This window comes from Ischnura elegans, chromosome 5, assembly GCF_921293095.1.
Source record: "Ischnura elegans chromosome 5, ioIscEleg1.1, whole genome shotgun sequence".
Lineage (NCBI taxonomy): Eukaryota > Metazoa > Arthropoda > Insecta > Odonata > Coenagrionidae > Ischnura > Ischnura elegans.
Window position 1 is genome coordinate 66257686 of NC_060250.1, and position 26799 is coordinate 66284484.

Sequence of the window (26799 nt, forward strand, 5' to 3'; positions counted from 1 at the left end):
CCTTTCCAAAACATTGATAGTGAATTAATGAACAGTGAAATTATAGTAAGACTTTAAATATATTTATAAAACCAACATAAGTAAAAACTTTTAATAATACATATCACAAAGCCATGCTTCAATCAAAGAAGCACTTGTCAACATCACAGAGAAACAAAATTAACAGTAAGATGTTCCCAACTCAATCTACTGAAAACTAGACATAGTTAATTGAAATTTAGTCCAAAGAAACCATATGCCACTGGGGAAGTGAAATAGTGCACCATCTTACGTTCGATTAAGAATCACACAAGAGCAATTGGAGCTAGGTGTCTTCTAAGGAAAGGTTGTCTAGGCTCTCAAGATTTCTTCGAAACACACGCTCACACTTTGGACACTGTTGGTTTTTGGTTGTCCAGCAGTATTTATGAAAAACAGATTGGCATTTTTGGCAAGTAATTGTGGACTTGTCAAATGGAAAAATAATTATCTGTACCTTGCAAAATTCACAGATATAACCTTTTCCACTACACAACTGAAATAAAGAATGCATATTTACATATTAAAGACACACAAGCAATTGAATGCAATGCTCTTCAAATATCCACCCACAATTGGTGTTTTAAATTCATTTTATGCAACCAAATTCATAAAATGCATGCCTCAAAGTAACATCATATGCCATGCAATTTAATTATTAACACAGTTAGGTACATACCTGGCAATCTTGTTTTATGTGCTTCTCAAATACTTCTAATATGCTTTGAAGGTAAGTTAGTAGCTCACCAGAATTTAAATCAATAAGATCTTGTAAACTGTATGAATCCACATTTTCAGCAAAATGCAAGCGGTCTTGTAGCTTCCAAAGTATTCGATTGTCAATGGCATTTTTGCAAGATACAAAATACTTCTTCATAATTAATATGTCTTCTCTAACTTTCTACAAAAAAAGATAAATGCAAGATAAATTGAAAGATGCATAAAATAAAATACAATATTTACAGAAAACCTTTCCATTGGATACCTTCTGCTCAGCATGATAATACATTTTTGCATATTCTTTCTCATTACACAAGATAAATAGGGTAATTTCCTTCATCAAATAAAACAAAAGGATTTGATAGCGATTCGTTAGCCACCATTAGTGTATTCATAATATACAAGTTATTTGGTTTTAGAAATCCCTGCTTAGACTAATGTTAATGGTCAATTTTAACCTCATTTGAAAAAGGCCAGATTGGCGCCCATGCGATGCCACTCCATGTGACGTCACAGGGACCTAGTTTCTATAGGAGTAGATAGGCAATAAAAAATATACCAATGGCCACATCATTTACAGAAGAGTAAATGTAGATAAAATATAATGATAACACATTTCTCAGCCTTCTAACATGTCTTTGGGTAAAGATATGTGTAGTGCCTTTGATAATTGGTATTGTATAAATCAAAACTCAAGGTAGAAAATGTTTTATAATTAACATGCAACACATAAATAAGCTTCAATTTACTATAAAATCCCTGCTAATTTACCACACTTATGGAATCTGTGCTTACCAAGACTACAGATACAAGTAACCTGGGAATGTGTTTGTAACCTTGTAAGGATTATTAATAATTAGTGAAGAAGGACCTCCAGTAGGGAAGCCTCTGTTTGAATGGTATTCAGTTAAGTTGAAAAATGCATTTTAAATATACTCGTTGAACTTCAACACAGCTACATACTAGTGAAGGTCTCAACATATTAGTTGCTGTAAACACATGGTATGCTTACATTGTTAGAAAATTATAATGGCTCCTTTTCTGTAAAAGATACAAGTTTGACACTTTTAGAATGCAATGAAAAAATGTGTACCTACCTAACTTGATCCAACTTTAGTTGAAATTATATTACCTATTCCATAGTTATGAGTAATCAAAGTGGGAGCATTAGTATAGCATCTCAATAGCATGTAGTATTTTCCTAACAGACACATTTAAAGTATTGACTTCCTAAAATGAAAAGGTAGCGTCTGAGAGAAAAATAGTCATAATATTATTCAATAAGGCAATGAATCATGGATTTATTGTTCCTCACTTTTGTTCAAATAATAATCTTATCACTTATATACAAGGGATGTGCGAGTACTTGAAAATCCGAGTTGAGTCGAGTAGTTTGCACTCAACTTGAGTGTTTCAAGTAGCATTACAAATGTCGAGTCGAGTAGTTTCAGCTACAGAGTTGTCAAGGCCAATAGGACCAGCAATATGCCGACAGGAAAGTGCTATGATAAAACTCATGTAATAACATCGTTTTTAAAGTTGAAAAGTCATTATCATTCCTTCACCTGGGAGTTTCAGCTTGTTTTATACATTGTAGTTGTCAACGTAGGCACTGAATACCTTATTGTCAGATGCAGCGGCCGATCGTCTTCCGACCTGGTGGCATATTCGAAAAGGACCACTGCTTCATAATTTCTTATGCGATACTTTAATACCCTACCCAACTCTGTTTACTCAAAAGCCGAAAGGATTCGCAAAAATTTTTTAAAATTTATGAAAGAAAGGAAAATGCGTAACTTTCAGGTTTTAGTGCACAATTCCGGTTTGACACAACAAGTGGTGCCTTTTTTTTGCCTTTCTGATTACTACGCATGTTCGAGGTTGATTTTTGTTTATTCCTTTTTTGCATTTAGTTTTCCTCTTTGTCCACCAAGCTAAAGCTAAATTCTATAGTTTGTTTGCTTTGTCTACTTAAATCCAGATTAAAGATCCATAAAATTGTTGACAATTTTTAATAAGAATCCCCAAGGTTCCCGAATCTAACAAATTTTGGCAAAATAAAGTAATTGTGCAGCCACGCACGTGTGTGGCGAAAGGCAATTATCTGCGGGCAGTAATGTTGTCACATGGAGACGTCAAAACCTGCTGCCTGAGCATGTAGAACAATTAATGCTTTGCATGAGAAATTGAAAGGATCAAATATTACATTATTCATTTATGCAGTAATTTTTATTACAGCTGTACAAATACCTTTACTCAGGGCTCTTCCTAGCAGTTTGGAAAAAATATTACTTAATTTGTCGACCTATTATCAGGGGTTAATTCATTTCAATTGTGCCTATGGAACTGTTTAAGACACATTAATAACATTAATGTACATTTATATCCTAAGTCTGACACAATGACCATCAACGTTCCTCATTATCTTTTCATTTTAAATCAAGCTATGCATTTTGAATAGAAAATTCATAATGGGACTGAGAAAATGAGAATACATTGGAGCATGCATTGTTTTATTGCCTGGTCCAGAAATTATCATACTCGACTCGAGATCAAAAAGTGCTACTCGCACATCCCTATTATGTACTCCTATACAAATGCCAAGGTATTAGACTTTAAGACCTGACAGTAATCTCAACTATGGCATCAGTGCTTCGAACAACAAAAACTGCAAAATAACAGCCTTATTTAGACTACGCTAATTATTTTTTGATGAAGTTCCCTATGTGTAAGTTGATATTCTGACTAAAACATTCTGTGCTATGAGCTAAGTTTTAATGCTCAATCAGATTCAAACATGATTGAAGTATGCAGAATAACCTTCTAAGATGCAATCCCTCAGCAAAAATAACCAAAGATTACTTATAAGAGAGAGTCATGACCTGTGGACCCTGAAAGTACACTTTTCTCATTTTTACATTCTATTTACACATGTCTGTGATTAAGTGTGCATAAATAATTCTAGCTAGCATGTTTCAGTTATCTCTGTAACACACGTTGGATGCCCGTCATGAAGCCTGAAAGAAGCATAGAGTAAGGCTTGTCTTCAAATCTCCTTATTCCATGTCTCTAATATTTTTGCTGAAAAACATGAAAAGGGTAATCAAATTCTTGTAATATATAATTGGCAATGTAAAATTTGTCCAAAAGCCTATCATCTTAGATATGCCACCAATGATGAGAAAAAAGTTACAGTGAGCCGTATCATAAAAGACTGCTAATGCGTATTTAATGTCCATATTGTGATGCGCTATACCCTCCTAACCAAAATGTGATTGCAAGATGACCAGACAGGCTATCACCTTGACTCAAATGAGCTAAAATGCAGGAGAGCTAACTAACTTCTGGAGGTTGTGAAATTCCCTATACCCTTTTTCCGAACTGTTGGCAGCTGGGCTGTAGAGAGCTAGTAGCCAATCAGAAGCGCTGCTCATTCCACCTCACCATTCCCTTCCCTTATTCCCTCCCCTACCCTCCATTCTGCCAACCAGCATTGCCAGTCTGTGGAAATATCTGTACTTGAGGCAGTAAAAGTGCGATCTCCACAGATATAAGTTTGGAGAGTGATGTTCACTGCACGAAAGTTGGAGAGGACTGAGGCTTCCTACACACTTGTCTTCTGTGATTGGTTAGAAGAGTGGGTGGGCTTTGAGTACATTCAAGGTCACCTGCCATAAGTTCGGAAAAAGGGTGTAAGGTGTTATCCTGTACCAATATAAAGGCATGACATGTGTGACACGATTTTAGCAGCTGTGGAAAAGTGAAAGAAATGATCAATTTAGGTCTTGGTCACAATTACCCAAACGTCAAATGTGGTCTTACCTTTACATCACCAAGCTCTGTAACAAAATTGAAGAGCAAAGGATTTAACTCCTCTAATTTTAAAACAGGTCTTTTGGCCATCAGCGTCAGAAACTGCTTAGAGGATTGACAAACTCTCCTCTCCTCAAAGTCCCAATTATGTATCACTCTAGCAGGAATTACAGATAAAGCATTCCAGTGACAAGAGTGGCAATAGTATTTCCCATCATAGTCACATCTGCGTGGCTCAATCATATTATCTGCAATAAAGTTGCCAAACATATTTTGAGGGTCCTTTTTACTGACCTGTACAAAAATCACAATGCATATAAAAGATTTTTAAAAATAATTGTATGAAGACCTCAAAATTTTTGGCACAATTTTGACAGTACACAACTATTTATAAATTCAATGCAAAATTTCTGCACTGATTCCTCATTCCTAAAGGGTTGAAGAAATTAAAGACTGAAGGATTGTAGAATCCATTTAGTATCCAATGCACTTATCCACAAAATGGAATGTTATTTTTTCAGAGGAAAAATGTCACTTGGCATTTTGAGTTTGACTTTTGAGTCACAGTCAAAGTAAGAAGCTTGGTTTAAAATTATCTGAAGTAGTCATTAGCTCTATCATTCTAATACATTGTTCATTATAGATGATGTTATTCATAATTAGGTTGGGTAATCAATATCATGAAAAAGTCTATTATGAATTTAAAATATATTTGTAGAAGAAATAATCTAAGATTTTATATTCAACTAATACTTCAATACCTTAATCCCGGAAAATTATGGATATTTCATGTAAACCACTGACAAAGAACTGAAAATAAATTTTAAAGGCAATGCACCAACAATATGCATGATGAGTTTTGAATTGTACTCATTTATAAAGCATGTGCAGCCAAGCGTATGGCAATAGGTAAAGGCATTTTTTGCCAGTGCCTTCGTTAAAGTAATTTTAAGTATGGTTTTGCAGCAGTTAGCAAAAGTTATATGACAGTGGTATGGCTATGTTGGCTGGCTGCCGATCATAGAGGGCCCCAGCCCACAAGAACATGGCAGGCCCTGATAGGCCCCTGAAGTTAAGAAGGTAGAGTTAAAGTATTGTGAAAGACTATTTTCAACCTCCACAGTTAGAAAAAATAATAATTAGTATGACCCATCCCCCACTTGCTTATTCAAGATTTTTTGAGTAAAAAATATTCTCTACAAAAAGGAAAAAATATATTTTGCACTATTTTTGAATAATTTCTTCACAAGAATAAAATCATACAAATAATGAACATCATCAGTAGAATATATTTGTAAAATAAATAAATAAATCAATTAATACTTGTATGAAATACATAGAGTAGATGAAGGAGGAGGTAAAACAGAAGACTGCCAGGATGCTAGCAAAAATTAAGCAGTAGGTACGTAATTAGATACAAGTAGATAAATGCAATACCACAAATAAGTTTATGCAAATTAATTTATATACCTAAATGGGAGGGACGTATCCTCCAAATTTCACAGTTCTATTAAAATTAGTTTGAAGGGTGCATTGATCGAATAGTTTGGTTATATTCCATTAAAGTAAAAAATATTAAATTTACCTGTATCAAATAGTAGGAAATACATAATAAAATTTGTTTTCCATGTTTTCAATACTGATTTTTCAAGGCGGCATACATTGATAACCCCCAGGATTTACCATAATTTCACACATACACTAAATTTTAAGTTTTTTGTTGATGAATTGTGTACACCATCAAGATTGTCTCAAAAGCTGATTTATTCTGCAACATTTGAGATGAAATTCATAATGGTGATTCAGGCAACATGCAGATAGAAGTGCACCACGAAAAACAAGAGCAATATGGCATTTGCAGCATAACCCATTATACTTCACAAAACAAATCCACACCAGAGATTAAATAATTAATTAATGAGCTTAGCGGAAAGTGATGAAGGCCATAAACTCCGATGGAAATGATATCATACATTGGCAACAAAATAAAAATCCTTTAAAAAGCATCATAAATGCACGTAACCTTAGCAATGCAAATATTCATTTAAGAGTCAATACCTGAAGAGAAAGGTCGCCCAAAGCATGACAATCCTTTGGGAACTGCTAAAGTGAAAGATTGATAATATTATTAATAAATTCTGCTGAATGTAGAATAATTTTAAACATTAAATTGTTTTCATCAAAACACATCCATAATTCCAAATTAAAGGTATTGTACAGCTACGACGGAGACATGAGCGTACCCAGTGAGGGGCAGAGGGGAGCAGCTGCCCCCCCTAGAAGCAAAAATCGTAAAAGTCTTTAAGCAAAATAAGTACTGAATTGAAACGAAAGTATTCAACAAATTTCCTTTAAACCCGTGAAAAATGATATGTATTAGTATAAGATAAGTAACTAAAATAAAATTATTTTTTCAAGGAAATAATCTCATAAACTAAATAAGCGCTGTTATAATTTTATTAAAAGGTTGGTTTCATTCACCTTTTCCATGCTAAAATGTCACAACTTAGCTTGCCCCCCCAGATCATGGCTTGCCCCCCCCCCCCCCCCTCTTGTTATGATCCTGGATACGCCCTTGGATGGAGAATTTTAAATTAAATACATATGTACATATGATACACTTCAGTACAGACTGGTGGAACATTCAGTTGGGAAGCTATTGTCTCGAGTCCAGACACACATCTCTTTTGTGGTACATACATTGTTCCCATCCCATGAATAACCTGCCTCCTATTAATTGCAGATAAACATAATGGCTTGTTTGAATTTATCTCAAGTTTTACAGCAGATCAAATGGTCCATACAGCCCAATGTGCTTTAACTGTGTCTATTTCACATACCTTCCATTCATTTAATAAGTCTTTAAATATTTTTTTAATGAATCATATGGGCCTATGCCATTACTTGTAACGAGTAAAATGTTAAAACTTTCAACAAGAGTTGATCATTTTACGTTAGAGGTGCACTTTCAATCTAAAACAATCGAAATATGTAAAACTTATGTTGGCCCAATAAGAGAGAAATATGTATAATTAAAATTTATGAATATAATAAATAAAATCATCAGTTGTTGAAATTCAATATTTAAGTATATTACTATTTGACATCCAAAAATAAATCTGCTGATCATCATCAATTTCACAAAATATTTTCAAATGTGGCATGGCAAATTAAAGCAGCATACATCATTCTTAAGTTAACAACAGAAAAAAAAGATCAACATCTCTCAAAGACTAAATAGGTACTTGAGTGAATTGATAAGCTTGGTAATTTTTCATTAAAAATTTCAATATTCAACCAAGACTTAATAGCCATGGTGAAATATGTCAATTACGGGGTACCTATACCACCAAAGTTATGAATCTACTCATTATCTCCTCCTCCTCCCCCCCCCCCCCCCAGTCCACACACATTAGTGCGATGAAGACCCTAAAGGCTGGTATATAGAAAAAGTAACACGAAATTATAATTGCAATATCTCTAAAGGCCTGGTTACACGATACATTATAATGTACAAGAATTGGTACATTTTTCTGATTGGTTTTCTGTACAGATTCTTGTACATTTACATGGACAAGATCCACAAATAGATGGTTACACGGTACATTTTTTCGGACAACATTTCAAATATTTTTAAATGCGCAGAAATTATTTCAACTTTGGGCGCATTATACAAACCAATGGGGAACATGCACAATTTCTTAAAGTACTAGAATAAGAAGGTCCCTACCTCACATGTACTTGACGAAAATTTTGCAGATGAATAATGTTTTTTAGCTAAGTTATGAGTCCTTATAAGTTAATCTTCATCGACAACTTGAAAACAAGACATCATTGGAGTGTGCGCACGTTACATCACGGCACGGTATCCACTGATGACAGACTGAGGAAATGGATAGAAAATCTGTCAAAAGTAGGGGGTCAGATGCAAATTTGGCAAATATAATTGCTGTTTTAACGTCTAACTGCAGATTGTGAAAATGTTGAGTTGCCAAGGCGTTGTTGAAATAAATAAAGGGGATTTTATGGGGAGATTTGGAAAGATTAAATTAAAATAAGTTGATTGCAGATTGTGATATATGTTACACACCTACATCATTTTTTTAATGCAGTAAGTGTATTGCAGCATGGATCTTCAATAGAAAAATGAGTGAAAACCATATAATTCATGTTTAGTTGCTGAAGTACCTCTATTTACTCGCCGGAGAAGGTTTTTGCTTATGTCCCAAAAGACAAAAATAAGATAAATAAGTGGTTGATCACTTACAGAATAGAGTTAAATACATTATCTATATTTTCGGCAGGATATTCTTGATGTAAGTACACTCTTGAATCAGGGTTACTGTAGGGTTTTATCGAGTTGCCATTTTTTCTCAGATGACCACCAAATTTAGGATGTATCACTCATTACACTAAGTAAACAACCCTATAAATTTACCTATTACTCTGCCTGCTGTAGGATATGAAGGAAGGAGGCTGTTAACGAGAATAAATACTGGTTACAATTAAACCACAGGGAAAAATAAGGAATGTAACAGACTGCTGGCCTCTCATCGCAAGGAGCCCCTAACAAGCAACATTCACGAAGAGTCTTTCGCCGATTTCGTTCAAATTTGGTAAGATAGTAGCATTTTATAATGAAAGCACATTTGCAAAATTTCCCATCCCTTAAGCCCTGTGAGCTGATATATCTGCATCCAAAGTTGCGTGCAGGCCACCCATTTTGAGGCAAGCAGACCCTCACTCACGGGCCAGCAACATGGTATCCCTGGTTGCAAGCGCTTTGGGGCAAGCCGGGAGTCGGCATTCTACTATCTTCTCACTGACAAGAGAAGCAGTGGGTGATCCGTGGACCAAACGATAACATATGTTTTAGAGAAATTTTTGATAGAGCCTAAATTTGTTATAATACCCTTGCCTCCTCCTTTTCTTGTTATAACACGAAAAGGCACTTGTTTTTATCAATAATATTCGACAATTATTGGTGCAAAAGCCTATTTTTTTCTCTTAAAATACTTAAAAATGAATTACACTTGGGACGAACCCTCCATTTCCGAGGAGTAAAAATGGTGGAGTCAACTGTACAGTCCCTGGGTGCGACGACACATTCCTACAAATTACAGGTGACGATTTCAATGGATGATTATCTTCTATATCCTTTACATATATTTTCCAGCAGGAGAAAAGTGGAATTTTTCCAAAAAAATTGTATTGTTTTTAAAATGCCAAATGTAAATGTCATGGATTCTAATTCTGGTTTTGTCGACTAAAATCATTTTAGTTGAAGAGTACTTTGGCACAGTGCATTTTTTTCCAATTAAAAAAAGGCGATATTCTTTTTATGAACTCATGGAGTGCCTTTGATTACTACAAAAAATAATCAGTGACAAATCTAAGACGAGCAAGAGATCAAAATAAAATAACAATCCGAGTCGCATGTAAACAAAGGAGTCGGCAATACAAGATACATGAACTAAAAGTGTTGTTTTCGTAGTCTGCCACCAAGTGACTCTGTTATGAGTTCAATTTGTATGATTGTCTGAACAAAAATAGAACAGGTTGTATTTTCTGTTCAGAAAATCATACATTCTTACATTTTTGCGTGGTTACACAGTGAATTTTCGCGTTCATTCTGAGATTCAGACATTCCCACATTTTGTTGTACATTATAATGTGCCATGTAACAAGGCTTTAAGGAGTCCTTAGCACATGAAAGTGCTCATAAATCACTAGCGGTGTTTATAAAAAAATTAGCATAGAGCCTGGTGAAATTAGTTCGAAAATGAAGTTGATGGTTTGAGGCGTCACTTTATAGAAGTTGATCATGATGAATGAAAATTGTACTTTGTTTTTCCACATATATTTATTTACATGCGACCGCGGTTTCGATGCACTGCATCATCATCTGGCGTGGCCAGATGATGACGCAGTGTGTCGAAACCGCAGTCGCGTGTAAATAAATATATGTGGAAAAACGAAGCATAATTTTCATTCTTCATGGAGTGGTCGATTTAGACTTCTAAGGAGAAATTAGCAAAAAATTTTAGGTACGTACAGCTCCATAATCATTTGTTTAAACATTTCATGCAGTTTGTACACAAGGTTTATTAATTTATACCGTTAATCTACGAAGTCTCCTCTGAATGAAAAATAACATGAATAAAATATGGCAAGCAGAAGTAAAACCAGGAAAGACATAATAGCAGCCAAGAAACCACACAAATCAATTCCTATGCAGTGAGTGTGGCAGTTAGTTTTTCATAAGAATGACAGATGGCATTCAGTCCACACAAACTTTTTCTACCATCGCCCCTCATCTGTGAAGCTTATTTTTCACTAAGAGTTAATTTTAATTTATTGCTAATTTTTTTGATAAACTGGCCTTAACTGATGCAACATATTTCAAAACACAGTGACAACATATGGACATTGTAAATTCATGGTTAGTAGTGTGATGGGGTACTGTATGTGCTTAATTACAACAACATACACAAACAAATATATTGGTCACTATGATCTATTTCAAATATCTTTGTGACTGGCCTTTTGTGCAAGATCGGAATGTTTCGGGCGGCATCACAGAAGAAGGCAGGATCTAGGACACTAGGAATGTGGGATGGGGAGAGTGAAATATGCAGGCATTGCCACGTTTTCTCAAAAGAATTTTTAAGTGCATGGAAAGTACATTACACAGTTTGGTCACAAGTCAAACGAAAGAATCGCACTTCGTAATTTTTCACACTTATTTTTATTTTCCAACCGGTTTCAGCACTTCATGCCATTTTCGAGGGGCCTGACAAATACAATGTTGGTAGGACCTCAAATTGAGAATATAGAGAGAATAGACAAAAAAAATTAGTCTCCGCAATTCCTCCTCCTGCTAAACATACTGGAGCACATTGTGCACTCCTGTCTTCGCTTGACTGCCAAGCAATAAGTTCTCTGATCCATCCTTTGCACACTAGAAAGATGACGAAGAAATTTATCAACTTTCCATGGAGATTCGAGAATTCCTAGATGAATTATCCTCAAAATGAGCCAGAAGAAATGATAGAAGGGATAATAAAAGAACAATCATTATGAAGGAATGAAAGTGAGGTGACAGAGAAAGGAATTATGTTAAAAGGTAAAACTGGGATAACGGTTAGAAAAAGAAATAGACAGGGAAAGATAACCATGGCACAACAATCAAACGAAGGCAATGCATGTTTAGCGGCACAGTTCACTTACTCACCAAGCATACACCGCAAAGGTCTGAAAGTGACTGAATTTCCCAGAGGCTAGACTCTGCCTATCGCATTTTGGTTGGTTTTTGGGAAGTCAAGTGCTGTCTGCTCTTATCACCCAAAAAATTGGGCCTGCCTATCAGTCATTAAGATATTTGAAATAAATTTTAGTGGCACATTATATAAAATAATATCAATGAAAGGATGGAATACACAATGTCAAACCACACAGGTATCTCAATATTAAAAATGCAACTTCCGTATTACCAAAGGTAATATGCGTTTTGCACTCAGCACATCGGTATGACTGCATGGAAAGCCCCACCTCTGGACAGATTTTCATTACATAAACAGGATCTTCTGATGCCTTTACATGAGCACATATTCGACATACATTGGTAACACACTTAAGGTGGCAGCAATAAGAGCAATCTGGAAAAAGAGTGAAGCAAATACATGAGCTAAATATCACTCATTAAATTAAAATGTGCTTTTGTCATTATTTAAACTGAAATCCAGTTTCTTTAGTATTAAATAACTTAAGTAAATAAGACACCATACCAATAGTTTAAAGTCTGGAGGAAATTATTCTTAAAGTTCATTTTCTAAACTAAGTTTTGGATAGCTATTTACTTTCGATGTACACATATAGATTTTAAAAAACTAAACCACCAACATGGCACATAAAGGTGTCCACCAGAATGATCAACCACAGAGAAACTGGCTACTTGCACCTCTGTGACTTTACTCATACCAATGAATGACCCTTCTAAGAGAATGAAGCAATAAGCAATGATATACTCCTGGGACAAGAGTAAATTGTACGGAAAATATGAAAGAGAGTTTATAACTAGATCTAGAATTTGTCATCAAAAAGTTACAATGCTCAACATTTTTATGATATCTAGCATACCATGGTGAACCTTTGCAGCAACCTTTGAGATTTTATTAACCAATGAATTTCTAGGATATATCCTATGATTTTAGACTAACTATGTATAAGTTGATTTTTATTAACAATAAATTAATTTGGTTTTCCTCCACAGAGTACATAATTCACAGGCACACCATTTTTCAACTAATCACAGATCTCATGAGGTACAAAAGTTCAAAAATTTACAAGAGGCATACATATTGCAAATACTTATGAGAATTGGGGAGGATAGGGTAAACGGATAAAGTAGAGGGGCAAAGGGGGTGGACAAAACTTTGAGAAGGGTGAGGGATAGTATTATAGGTATTGAGAAAAACACGAGAGGAAAATTAAAGTGGTTTGGATGGTAAGGGTGGGTGTGGATTGACTTGATGTACATAGTTCCCCCTCCAAGGTGTAGGTTCCTGCATATATGACAGATGTCAGCTATCTTTCTGTGAAAGTCAACATTGGAATCACTATGTTGGACTCAAATATCAGAATTTCACTAGATATTTTTCTCAAATAAATGTCTGATGCAATAAATCTAAGCAATACCTACACACTTTCCAGTGGCTATTCAATGGTTAAAACAGTTAAAACTGTTCATAGACGATAATACTTCTGGCGACAAGTGGTTGTTTTAAGAGCCACAAGTGCCCCATTCCTGCTTTGGAGCATTATTTCCTTTTACAAAGTCTCTATACAAAGTCCTGCGGCAGATTTGCATTCAGACCACAACCAAGAACTTATGAACTCCTATGTTAAATTCAAAAGACAAAGGAACATTACAATGACAAGGAAATTAAACATGGCAGTCCTGAAGAGGAATAAGAAAGAATACTATGAACAAAGAGAGAATAGCATCCAGGAGATAGGTGACATGCCCACAAAGGAGGAAGGGTGGAATGGGATAAAAATGGGAGTAGTGAATACTGCAGAGAAGTTGTTTAGATATAGAGTGTAAAAGGATACCGTATATGTCTGAATATAGTCCCCCCTTTTTTCCAAAAATGCCCAAGGTAAAAGTAGAGGGGGGGACTATATTCAAATGCATTTTTTAAACTTTTCCCGAAACTGAAGCCTCAAAATTAGGGGGGGGGGACTATACTCAGAGGGGGACTATATTCGGAGAAATACGGTAAATAAACTATGGATCACAGAGGAAGTGGTAGAGAAAATCTAGGAGTGAAGGAAAGAAGAACGTGGACACAGAGCAAGGCAAAAAGATGTACAGGGATATTAATAATAAATTATAGCAGGAAACCAAGCGGGCAAGAGAGCTACAGTGGATAAGGCAGGTTAAAGAAATGGAAAAGTTACAGAAGGAATCAGAGATAGGTGCAGTTTACAAGGTAAAGTCATTATCCGGCAGCAAAAGAGAGCAAGCCAAGCTGAATATAAAAAGCTAAGAAGGGAAGGATACTTACAGGGAGAGAGGATATTTAGAGCATACAGAAGGAAGTGGAGGATGTGGAGGATCTGCATGACAGCGAGTAAGTTGAACTGTCGAACATGATGAGTCGAACTGACTGAACATAATGGAGGAAAGTGAAAAGGAGGAGGATGATCTCCAACTGGACAACTTTGATGCAGAAATTGAGAGTGTCCTTGGGGATTCAAAGGCTTAGAAAGCTGTGGACATGGACAACATTCCAAAGAATTTGGGGAAGGTTGGGAAGGAAAGGTTTTTCAAACTAGTCGATCGGATCTTAGCCAATGGATTTTGTGAACAGTCCCGGTTCTGAGCAAGAAAACCTTTCAAATTCATGTGCAAACCTTGCCACAACTAAAGACTTCACTTTGCATGTCACTAGTTTTGAAATCGCAACAAAAAATATAGCAATTTTGAAGAAATGAGGCAATGATTCACTATGGAGTCACGCTATCTTCCTAAAAATAAAGGATTAACAATGAAAGAGGCACCAAGTATGGAGGTTCTTCCATTTATAACTTTGCTATCATTTATATACTGAGAGGTTTATGAATAAAGAGGATCAGAAAGGTGAGGTTTTACTTTACAACGATGCAGTAAAATTGCTACCCCAAGGAGACCCCAATGAATTGCAATTGCAAGGCATACACAGTTAGCTGAAAATACAAATGAAAAAATTAATAGATGAGCACTCCAGAGTTGTCTCACAACAGGAAGAAAGGTAGAGTGAGTTGTATATGGCAAGGTTGACAAATGAGAAAGCAAATTCTTACTGCAAGATGTAAACCACAGGTTCCATCTAAGAAAGGGTGGAGTACAAACCTAATAGAATACAAACACCCATGAAAGACAAAGGTTTCTTTTAGTAAATCATATCCAATTGATAACATTGTACAGTAAGGTGAAATTTTGGGGTGTAAGCAGAGGACAATTATTGGCTGAATAGATGTTAGAATTTTTTTCCTATCATGGGACAATTGGGAAACTCAGCTGCACTTCCACTTCTCACCCAGATTTTATGAGGGGCATATATTACGTCATTCAATCAACAATTCAATTAACACGTGGAAGTACCACTTTGCAATTCACAAAAGACCTTTCCCAACCAAAGAATTACATATTACCTATAAATGCATTCCATCTATTCTAATACAAGATCACAGCAGTCAACGTAAATATCATAAGATGGATGGGAATACACTCAACAATGTTAAGAAGCAGAAAAAATTTGACCTGATGAATTATATACATACAATATTAAACTTCCAATCAAAACGAATTGATAAATTAGTTTGTACATCACAACAAAAACTAACAATCTCTGTAATAGGTATACAGTTCTACATAGAAGAAGGAGGAAAAAAACTTATATTCAAAGAAAACCTCGTACCCTTGTGTTTTCTGATAATGATATTTTAAACCTCATTTTGAATAAGATCATTATGTGATGCTAAACACAAACCCCCCCAAGCAAGTGTGTGTGCTGCTTTAAAATTCTGCAACTGTCTTACATCAAAAAGACACGATGGTAGACAGAACAGAAAAGCACATGAAATGACAAATGGAGGGTCAAGATTTGTGAATAACCTTAGAGACAACAACCATCGTGCATTACCTAACTTCCCTTCACCCTCTCTCTCAAAGTTTCCTTTCCTAATCCAAGTCCAAACCTCATGCAGTGCACAGAGCAACAGCAAATTTTCCTAAACCAACACTTAATGACTAACCTTGTGAACCAAATCCTAAACGACCCAATTCAATTTCACCCACAATTGGTTTTAACTACACATGCTGTAGTCTCTTTTACACTTCTTCTCTTTACTTTTCCATGATCTTGTATCTTATACATGACATTAAATTTCATATTTCTTTTACAGATGATGCAGTGTGTTTTAAATTAGGTCAACTAAGGTCGTATTACTGAGGAGTTCATTAAATTCTTTTTTCATATCTCGGACAACAGAAATAATTAAATCTAACTTCAGCAAAATTCAAGCAATCACAGACCTTTCGACTTACTGCTATCAAACTTCAGCCTTGTGCATTTGATTAACGTTAACGTCATTCAGTGAACTTAAAAATACAGAGCTGGTAATCAATGCCTTGCAAATACAGAATTCAGGCACTAAAAAACTACCCTATAATGAAAGAAAAATGTTTACCTCTGCACTGATACCATGAATGGACCATACCCCATATCACCCCAGAGCACCTCTCACAGTAATGCTTTGCGTTGATCTGCTTCTGTAGGATGAAGTGATGACCCATGACTATTCTCATTTTCCCATACGAAGAGTTTGTTGAATCTACATCTGTTTTTTCCACTTCTTTCTTCTCTTGCAAAAATATCTGAAGTTCTATTAAATTTCTGACTAGCCATTTCCGCTCTTCTGAACACTCTGGGCTTTCAAATATTCTGGCTTTGCAGCGTTCAACGGCCGAACTTAAGTCTTCTACAGTCGATATGGCAACAGCATTCTGAAGGTAATAGGAAACAACCACGATTTACATTCATTTACTTAAGGATTACATTAATATAATTAAAAACCATTAATTCCACATAATACAATAAATCGAGACACTAGACAACAAGAAACACAGACAGCACGAAATTCATTAAAAGAATTTCAGGTTGTACTTTTCAGTTTCATAACATTTTGAGTGAATTTTGTAAGAGTGTATGTCACGAAAGAACATAAAGATACAACGCTCTTGGAATATTGAGCATTACGTGGAATATAATCTTAATAAGCACCAATTACCTCCGAAGAAAAGAAAGGATTGTCTGACGAAAACACACTGTCAGGAACATATTCTCTATCACACCCTCTCCCCGCATCTTCATCTTGTCCCGACACATATCCAGAGGTAGAGGATGATGATAGATTAGCATTTTGAACCGAAGTTCCTGGATTACCTGGATGCGAAGACTCTTCTTTGATTCGCTCACGTGTGATGAGTTGCCTGGAGGAATCCATCCCGATATATTTCATTGATTATGTTTCCCAGGATCATAATCAAGTTCTATAACTTTGGACAGGCTCCCATAAGAAACAAATATGACATAATTTGAACTTTAAATGAGGCATGGAGAACGACCTTCAAAACGTGAGAAAACACCGGTAAACAATTCAAATCATTAGAATTCGTACACAATAACCAATCTTTGAGTTAAAGAAACATAAACAAAGTATTTTCACTTTTGAATTATCAAAACTTCAAGGTCCTCCAGCGCGGTCAGCGCCAGTCTCATGAGCGGCCAACCGCAGCGGTCACGGCGAGTAGACTTGTAGGTGAGGGGGGGAGAAATTCGCGGCGAAGCGGGGTAGCGCCGCTACCCCGGCCACCGTGGCGTGGCAATCGCGTGACGTCAGGATAACAGCCAATCGGAATTGACTGCCAATGTCGTCTGCATATATTGCTGTATTTACGTATTACTTATTATTTTTTCTTATTTCCTTCAACCAGCGCGAATTTAGGGACAGGATTTTGTAGGGATCTTATAAGGATAGGGGTATTACTGCTTCAAATAAGTAAAAAATCCGATTACGCTTCAAAAGCCTTTATTTTGAGCTGGTGTCTGTACATGAAAAATCGTTATTACAACAGAAATTATTCTTTAACAAGCAGGACAGGAGTCCACAAAATTCACACGTAAAGCGGATAAGGATTAGTTTGTAAGAATTAATTGGAACGAAACTCCCACGTACCACTCGTACGTTCTACCAGTCTAAACTAACATTGTAAAAAGTTAGGAAAGCTCAAATCAATAAACATGGGTTACAACCAACACACATTAAAATAATATTTATACATTGAAAATGTAGTCATTATATTAACAAATAAGCTTCCATCATAACAATTAATGTACAAAATTGTATTGTAAATATCAGGCTATATACCGTAATGTGTACTACAGTATAATGTCCTACGTTTGATGCAATATAATTAAATTAAAGTTGAAACGAAAACCAAATACTGTTTCACAAACTTTTTATTTGCTATCAAGACAAATTGTCTTGGTAATGATGTTGAAACTAGTTGATAGCATTAGTAAAATAAGACATTGCAATATTTCCTCTGAGTTTTATTATGACACTACGTGTTCCGTCGTTACAAACAACGTTATCAAGTATGGCCAAGCAACACCTGATAATGTTGTTTGTAATGACGAAATGTTAGTGTCATAATAAAAGTCAGTGGAAATATTGCAATGTCTTATTTTACTAATATTAAAACTTCCACCATATCGTGCCCAACATCATACAAGATAGTTGATACCAAATAAAAAGTTTTTGGAACAGTACTTGGTTTTTGTTTCACCATGAATATTTCATCATTCTACTAAGTAACGCCCAAATCAGTTGAGTTTAAATGAGAAGGCTTCAGACATATTGGTAAGGGTGGAAATCAAATTGGAAATGGGAAGAATTCACTCAGGCAGATGATTCTCGGTAGCCTACTGAACCCGGTCGGCTACAGATGATGTTCGGTTGTCAACCAAATCGGGATTGTTACTGACGATTTTTAGTTGCCTACCAAACATGGTAGGATGTTTCAAAAAGCATATAGCCTACTGTAACCGGTTGGAAAAAATTTCAGCTGCAGTTATCCATTCATATCTCAAAGTGCATTCGTATCAATGAAAAGTAACAAAGTGAATCTTTCCTATTTCCAATTTGGTTTCCACACACACTATTATGGCTGAATCTCTCAAATGTACTTATCATACATCAAACTTAGGAGATTATACTGCACTGTACAGTGTAGAGTACGGTGAACAGAAAACCACTACTAATCCATGGTATCTCATTCCAGTTTTTAACCCATATTGCACAAAATTAGTAATCAAATCAAAATTTCTAAACACAGGAGAAATTACTGTAGTGAAAGGGATGTTATTACATATCACTTGAATTGAGGTGACTTTTGGAGTTGAAGTAAAGCCAAGGTACAAAACATATTATTATGAAAATATCTTACCATTGTCAATAATGTCATATGATTTAAGACTCCCTTACAAATTCAAATGTGTTTTGCTGTTAGGATTATGTACATATGCAGTAAAACCTCTATGCAGTGAACCTCTTTACATCATAAACCTCCACACTTCATACCACCCCTGCGGTCAGTTTTACATGTAAATTTATAGGCAAACCTCTTTGTAGTGAACCTCTTTATCTCATAAAATACTTATCATACCAAGGAGATACTCCCGAGACAGCCTAACTACCTCCAAACATCAAATTGCCCAAATTTTGGTCCCCTCCATTGCGATGTAAAGAGGTTTTACTGAATAATTGAGGATCTTAGAAACCAAGAAAGATAAGTGCAATTAATTACCAAGAATTATCAGCTATTATGTAAAAAAATTGCACTAGTCCCCCTAAGCTTCTATGGTCCTCATTTGTTATGTAAAATGAATGACTAAATGAATTAATCTAAAAAATCTTTACACGTGAGAATACAACTCAAAGCAAATTAGCAGTAGGAACACTCGTGTATTTAAAAATTTTGACTGCAGTACTTTTCAACAGTCTGACTGAACTATTAAATAAAAGCAAACAAAACAATGAGGTGGGAATGGGAATGATTTTTCTGATTACATAAAACCCGACTCTCTGTCTTACTTTGAAATTTGATTAATTTACCCAGCCTTAAATATTTATTTATTTCAAAGGATGGAAAAAATACACTTTTGCATTCAAAAGAATCCTAAGTCTGGAATAATGAACAGTAGTCTCCATGTAAACTTACTAGGAATTTCCAAATTAATCAATTTTAGGGGCGCACAATCCACATTGAAATCATGTAAAACTCAAGGTCGGAAAATGTCAGAAAATTGCAAATGCCCTACAACATGCTTCAAAATTTCCATTAAAAGCTGTCCAGATTTGCCAAAGCAGTATCCACTCCTTTGTTTGAAAAATGTTTTTGAGTGACCTTAAGTGTTTAGGGTGGTAAAACATATATCCTTGTGCATTTCTTATGGAACAACTGTTTTGGTTACCAAAAATCGAAGGCAGCATTTTTTTACTACCTCCTTTAGGCAAGTTTCATTTGAGATATGAAGTTATAATTTTCACATTTATGCTGACAAATAGATGAGATTCACTTGTCTAGCAATCCATTTCTTCCCACGATAATATCTCCCTTGATAAATGCAGTTATACTGATTAAATAATTCATATTCCCCCAACATCAATAAGGACATAGGTATTTACTTCCTAACCATAAATACCAAGGGCAGGAAACACTAATCTCATCTTCTGAAATCCATCACTTAGAAAACCAGATTATCAATGCACTAGATAATAAAATGGAAGTTGCTACAATATTTTTTGATTTCTCAAAAGTTTTTAACACTGTGGACCACCAATTGATCCTCAATAAACTTGACTTGATGGTTTTTGTGTCATAGCTAATTTTGATTGAAACCTACTTGTCGGACCATATTCAATTTGTCATTACCTCAGGAAATGGTGTAACTTTCATTTGCCTGGGTACAGGCCTGAAGCATGGAGTTCCATTAAGCTCCTTCCCTGTGCCTATCCTATCACTTTCAGACATAAATGATCATATAAATAGTTTTCTACAAATAAATGGTTCCAATCCATTCCCTATGCTGTTGACACCAATATTGTTCTCACAGCAACAATAATTTTGGAGAATTGAAAGAAAAATGCAAAAAGTGAGTCATACTTTCTCTACCTATCTCATTGAATACATTGGAGTTCCTCGTCTCAGACAATGGCCATTTTTATAGATAAAAAAAAGAGGCATTTAGGCTATGAATTTTTAAAAAACATGATGCCCTTTACTGTCCTCTGTTCAAAAAGTTGGCTGTATTACCACTGCCATGCAAAAATTAGAGGTTTTGGTACTCGTTGTCTTTAAGTAATGGTTATTTTATTAAAGTTGGTAGCAAAAACTGTAACTACTGTTTTCACTAATATTTCTCATATCTTGCTCACTAAGGGTGAGGCCTTAAGACAAAGTTTCATTACACTTCCCTAAAAGACAGAGAAAAGAATGTCTCATAAGATACAAAGAAATAATATCTCCTTCATCTAACACAGAAAACAGTATGTTTATACATATCTTGAATGGTATTCCCATCGTTGATTGTTGAAATAAATCAGGCCATTATATGTACCGAATAATTTTGTAAGGTGTGCTAAGAATGTTGGCTATGTTGTGTAATCTGACTGATGTGTTCTATTGAATCTTGGTGCACGAGTAATTAAACAGACTAAATGAGTAACAGGGAAAGATACTTTCCAAAAAACCATACCATACAACTTTGTGAAAACATCAGGAGAGGTACAGGCTAATGCTTGGTCAGAGAAATGCAATTTGATAAATAAAATATATAACATAATATAGAAATACCCACTATAGAGACTGCACAGAATTGGCGAATCACAAATATATAAACTTTTTCAATACCTTCTTCCTAAAATTCCAGATGCTGACATTTATCATGCAAGAGGCCACAAGATTTCCATTCGAGTTCTTCTGTTGGGCACTTCCATTAAAGCTGCAAAACTGCTTTATGAATTGAACGATTTCTGCAGTCACACTCACACCTTAATCAATCCACCCTGCAATAGACAGTAAAAATAACATGGATGTCTCCCTTACTAAATTTATCTATTTACAGTTTCTCAAATCTGTATGAAATCATACTCACCTAACTGAACAAAAATGTCCAAATGGAGAAGACAGTAATCGACAGAATGCATGGGCGGCAAGGCTCCCTTTCATTTTCTCTCTTCACCTAGGATTAAGAGTAGAGGTGGATATCTTGGGGAAGTGAACGATATTCCCAGTGTCTTGTACTCAGATTCTTTAGTCTCCTCATTGTGGGTCTATTTTCCAACCCTTGTAATAGCTACACCACCAACTGTCATCTACAACAAAATTTATAATTAATTATGGTTATTTACATAATACTGACAATTTTGAAGTATTTGCTAATGTTTATACCTCTTCTTTATTGTCATATTCCATGAACATGTTTCGTGGGCACTTCAGGAGATGTGGAGGGTCATCGATGGTGAACATTTTTTCACCCGCAAATCTGAAATAAAGATAGGATATCTTTGCCACAGTGTTGGAGGAGTAGAAAGGACTATCTTCAAAGGGATTACTCATCACGCCAGCTTCCCTAATATAAGGGTACTCCTGTGGAAAATTATCTTATAGTGAATGACTGTCTCTCGCATGGAAGAAAATAATGCCCTAATAGTACTTAAGTCCCCACCCTTTGCACTTGCATTTACCCCGTCATAACACCATTTACAGCACATATATAGCATGACACTAATGAAAAAAATCCACAGATACTACAAGAACATAAGAATATTATACGCTAAGTACGATATGTCACATAAAAACAGATTGTTTCATTAATTTTGAAAGTGAATTGGAAGAACAGGGATATACAGCGGAATCGCCGGTCTCACCTACTGGCTTTCAGTGCATTAATGGCCAACTTATACTACAAGATTCTTTCACTTTGTACTTACAGACGTTCATTCCGAGGAAATTAATGCAATTTGATAGGGCTATCAGGAGTTTTCCGCGCGCCGTATCCAAAAGCATGACAACGTTGAGACGAAGGCATGTTTAGATTCAAACGATTACAAACGGTTTGCTGTTGTCTGCTAGTCGTTGCCGATTGGCTGTTATCCTGACGTCACGCGATTGCCACGCCACGGTGGCCGGGGTAGCGGCGCTACCCCGCTTCGCCGCGAATTTCTCCCCCCCTCACCTACAAGTCTACTCGCCGTGCAGCGGTCGCAAAATAATTACAAAAAGAGCGGCGAAATTGGCCACCCATGAAGTCATTTCAATTTAACGAAAAAAGAGAAATTTCGTTTATTGGGCAGTTTCAGAGATGCATTATAATGGAAGAATGGATCATGCTTGTGTAAATTAAGTGTTTCGTGGATGTCAAATAATTTTTCTTGAGATTCCTGGAAATGGTTCATATTTCTGGGGCAGCGGAGTGTACTTTCACTGATTAGTGGATTTTGGGAATTTTATAATCATTTTATTGGGATGGAGCATCAAAATTTACGTCTACGAACGAGCGAAGAAAAGGTGTTTTGTTTCGGTTCAGTGTTAACGGCTGTAGTGTTTGCCATTCTTATTAGATGTGCGGATGAATGAGAAATTGGCACTTCCATTTTCCGTGTCTGCTAAATTCAACATTTATTTACTTTTTCGGTTAAAATGGGTATTGGAACGAAGGCTCAAAGAATTATTGTGAATAATGGTTTGAATCGAAATATCTCCAATAGCTTTAGTATACTTACCAGGAGCTTATGCAATGCTTCAGTTAAACCAAGGAGTATTAGGCGATGTTTTCTCGGTGTAGAAGACTCGACCTCTACACTACTGCATCAAAGGACCTTTAGAACTTCTTCAAAATGTGATGGTTTCGCCCGGCTTACTCCACAGGAGGTATATCCTGATTGATATTTTTTGTTGCGATATGGTTTGAAGATAACCTCAGGCAGAGTGCAATATTGTATTGAAATTATGTGTTGACATTGAATTTTAAGGTTACCACAATTTTGAGAGCGAACGAGTACACACAGGAGTTTAACATCACCGGATCGGTGAAGTCTTATGACTCTAACCAGCTGGCCTCCAACAATCCGATTGAAGATACAAGATCAGAAGCAAGGTGTCTTTTTACCACAGGTGAAAATTAATTATTGCTTTTAATGAATTTTAAGCACAATGCAACGATTTGCTGTTTCACGAGGGATAAATCTTTTGTAGGAATGCTATTCGGGGTATTTGACGGCCACGGAGGAGGACCATGTGCACAAGTTGTGGCCAAGAGACTTTTTCATTACATAGCTGCCAGCCTGTTACCTCCTGACCTGCTGAAGCAATATCTTCAATCCATAGCGAATTCAGAAGCAGCTGAACTTATTGAGAGTTACAATGACAAAGTCGAATTTGTCGACGAATTGAAAAAGCTATATTTAAATCATTTTAAAGAATTTGTGACAGAATGTCTCCAGGAAAGTGACAGTCGTAAAGATTTTGTTATGAGTGAGGCACTGAGTAAAGTGTTTATTCGCCTTGATAATGATCTGTGCAGAGAAGCTCTTCCTGACGAAAAAGGTGATGTTAATTCGAAAACCCTTGGGGTGGCAATGTCAGGTGCAGTGGCATGTGTTGCTCATGTAGATGGCCCTCACTTACACATTGCTAATGTTGGTGATTGCCAAGCAGTCTTAGGAGTACTGAGCGAACTGAACACTTGGACTGCAAAAAAATTAACTACAGAGCATAATTCGGACAACAGGCCAGAAGTAGAAAGAATTTTATCAGAACATCCTCCTAATGAAAGAGATACAGTCATTAAAATGGATCGATTGCTGGGACAATTAGCTCCTCTTCGAGCCTTTGGAGATTTCAAGTACAAGTGGAAGAAAGACATATTAGACACCATTTTGGTGCCTCGGTTTGGTGAAAATGTTCTTCCACCTAATTATTACACACCACCTTACTTAACGGCTATGCCAGATGTCATTCATCATCGCCTTACTCCACGTGATCGGTTTTTAGTCATAGCATCGGATGGGTTGTGGGATCTTATATCGCCACTTCAAGTGGTGAGATTGGTTGGAGAGCATGCTAGCGGTAAAGTTACCCTCAGTCCATTTCGTTTGCCTAGGCGAGATATGAAATTAGGAGAGATACATTCAATGCTTCTCACTCGGAGAGAGGGACTCCGCATGAAGCCCACAGATACCAATGCTGCCACTCATCTAATTCGCAATGCTCTAGGTGGCACTGAGTATGGTATTGACCATGGGAAACTATCTCAGTTATTAACTATGCCTGATGAAATGGTTCGTGTCTTTCGCGATGACATAACAGTTTTAGTTATTTATTTTGACTCTGATTACCTCAGGCATTGCCCTCATTAAATTGAGCTAATAACTCAAGGTAAAGACCCAGATAGGAGTCTGGAAAACTGGTAGCTGTACATATTGAAAGAAACAGATTTTGGGTGCAAATTACCCATTTATGAAGCTTGAAAATGCTTAGGTTATAACCTGATGCTTTGCACGCCTGTGTATAAAATTATGTGAGTGCAGCATCTATTATTTTTTTGGAAGAGCATTTTAATTGGATGTCAACTAAAATATATAAGGGGGAAATTTTGCCCTACTGGAAATGTTTTCTTGAAATTTATCAAAATGTTGGCCTTATCTCATCACATTTATTTATTTTCATCCTTTGATAAGGTGCAACAGTGTATATAGTCATTTACTGTATCAACATTGCTGCAGGTGAATTTCTTAACACAGAGGAGACAAAAGTAGCTGCTTTAATCGGTCTGTTTTTTATTTAATTTACAATAGCAAATCCTTTTGCTTAAAATGTTTTTATTGTTGTTGATATTAAAAGGTTGTGAATCTCATTGAAAACTATCATTCCCACAATTTTTTCTTCATGTATTTTGTTGATTGCCAACTATGATTTTGCAATAGTTGATATGAGCCAGTGTTGCAAGTCGATTACTATAATGTTATTACACTGGGATTTTATAAAGAACTTCTACTGTCCTGTTGTGTTTTCCTAAGTTGACTGAAATGAATGAATTCTGCTGAGGGAAATGAAGCCTTTGCCTGAGCTGGCACCAAATCTCTCATCTTTAGATGTTGGTCATAGTACTTGGTGTGGTATCTGATTACGCTGTTCAACAGGGGTGTGGCTAGGAATTTCGTTCGGGGGGGATCCAAAACCAGGGGGGAAAATTTTTGAAAAACTACTCTCTGTATTGGGTTACTATTTTAAACGCTTTTCATAATCCAAAAATTTTCATTTGTTAAAGAAATTTGTAAATTTATGATTTTTCAACATTTTGTTTTCTTACATGAAGAAAAATTATTGGGTTTTTATATTTCGGGGGATGTCCGGACCCATGTGCTTCCCCTTGGATACGCCACTGTTGTTCGAGCCCAGGAAAAGGGGAATGAATGCGGATTTTATGTGGTTCACAGATAAAAGCAAAGACTGTGACACTTTCACCTGTTGCCTTATTTTCTTTACGTTTTCCAGTCAATCTCAAATTCTACCTACTGCAGAAATATCAGTAAGATTCATATGTAATGATATCATCTGATCCACCAATATTGAGTAAAAATGTTGGTATTGAACAATTAATCTCAACGATGGAAATCTTGGACCAATAATGATAAGAGTATATTTTCATAAGCAATGATCCGTTGTCAACAATACTAGAGATTGGTTTGATGCAGCTCTCCACTCAACTTCTCCTATCAGCTAATCTGTTTAACCTAACGTAGTTTTCCATTTGCATCATTTGCTCCACATATCTATTCCTATGTTGTTCTTTCCATCAACTGGCTTTTTGAAGATTGTCTTTGTGCGGCCATCATGTCTCATGATGTGAAGAGGTAGTCCTCCTTAGATTGATCTTCTTCTAAGGTTTTCAAAAGACTTCTCTCCTACTCTTCTTAGGAATTCCATGTATGATTGAGTCATTTTATCTTCACTATTCTCCAGTAACACTTCTATTTGAATTCTTCCACGGTTATCGTATTGGCTGTTGTCATTGTCCATGCCTCACAATTATAATAAAGCATGCTCTGCATTTAGGTCCAGATGAATTGCTT

The 26799-nt window shown here is 35.9% G+C and overlaps 2 protein-coding genes and 1 long non-coding RNA gene across 6 annotated transcripts; 1 reads left to right on the forward strand and 2 right to left on the reverse strand.

Annotated features, from left to right (window-relative positions):
• Nucleotides 1-40: 40 nt before the first annotated feature.
• Nucleotides 41-17387, reverse strand: LOC124158994 (differentially expressed in FDCP 8 homolog A). 4 transcript variants are annotated; one of them, XM_046534455.1, is made up of 7 exons: nt 16888-17387; nt 16288-16603; nt 12045-12209; nt 6610-6651; nt 4561-4799; nt 698-919; nt 41-514 (listed from the first exon to the last, which is right to left on the reverse strand). In XM_046534455.1, exons 1-7 carry the CDS (start codon nt 17116-17118, stop codon nt 305-307), a joined length of 1425 nt encoding a protein of 474 aa, XP_046390411.1. In that variant the 5' UTR covers nt 17119-17387; the 3' UTR covers nt 41-304. The 4 variants fall into 4 exon arrangements, with proteins under 4 accessions (XP_046390411.1, XP_046390409.1, XP_046390412.1 ...); XM_046534453.1 differs by having other exon boundaries at nt 6610-6654; XM_046534456.1 differs by lacking the exon at nt 6610-6651.
• Nucleotides 17388-21688: 4301 nt separating this feature from the next.
• On the reverse strand, nt 21689-22156 carry LOC124159836. Its single transcript, XR_006865023.1, has 3 exons — nt 22115-22156; nt 21819-22038; nt 21689-21729 (listed from the first exon to the last, which is right to left on the reverse strand). It is a non-coding gene; the product is annotated as an uncharacterized LOC124159836 (long non-coding RNA).
• Nucleotides 22157-22927: 771 nt separating this feature from the next.
• LOC124158996 (pyruvate dehydrogenase [acetyl-transferring]-phosphatase 1, mitochondrial) lies at nt 22928-25580 on the forward strand. Its single transcript, XM_046534459.1, has 3 exons — nt 22928-23596; nt 23698-23839; nt 23921-25580. The coding sequence occupies exons 1-3, from the start codon at nt 23366-23368 to the stop codon at nt 25081-25083; spliced, it is 1536 nt and encodes a 511-aa protein (XP_046390415.1). The 5' UTR covers nt 22928-23365; the 3' UTR covers nt 25084-25580.
• Nucleotides 25581-26799: the final 1219 nt, after the last annotated feature.

Bases quoted from the DNA above. Each gene is read 5' to 3' on its own strand.
- LOC124158994 (XM_046534453.1), bottom strand. From the start codon at position 17,118: ATGAAATATATCGGGATGGATTCCTCCAGGCAACTCATCACACGTGAG. The intron at 12,210-16,287 runs GTAAACATTTTT...CTCTTTTTCCAG, and splicing joins TTCATGGTATCAGTGCAGAG to ATTGCTCTTATTGCTGCCAC. The intron at 515-697 runs GTATGTACCTAA...TCTTTATTTCAG, and splicing joins ACATAAAACAAGATTGCCAG to TTGTGTAGTGGAAAAGGTTA.
- LOC124158996 (XM_046534459.1), top strand. From the start codon at position 23,366: ATGGGTATTGGAACGAAGGCTCAAAGAATTATTGTGAATAATGGTTTG. The intron at 23,597-23,697 runs GTATATCCTGAT...TTGAATTTTAAG, and splicing joins CCCGGCTTACTCCACAGGAG to GTTACCACAATTTTGAGAGC. The intron at 23,840-23,920 runs GTGAAAATTAAT...AATCTTTTGTAG, and splicing joins AAGGTGTCTTTTTACCACAG to GAATGCTATTCGGGGTATTT.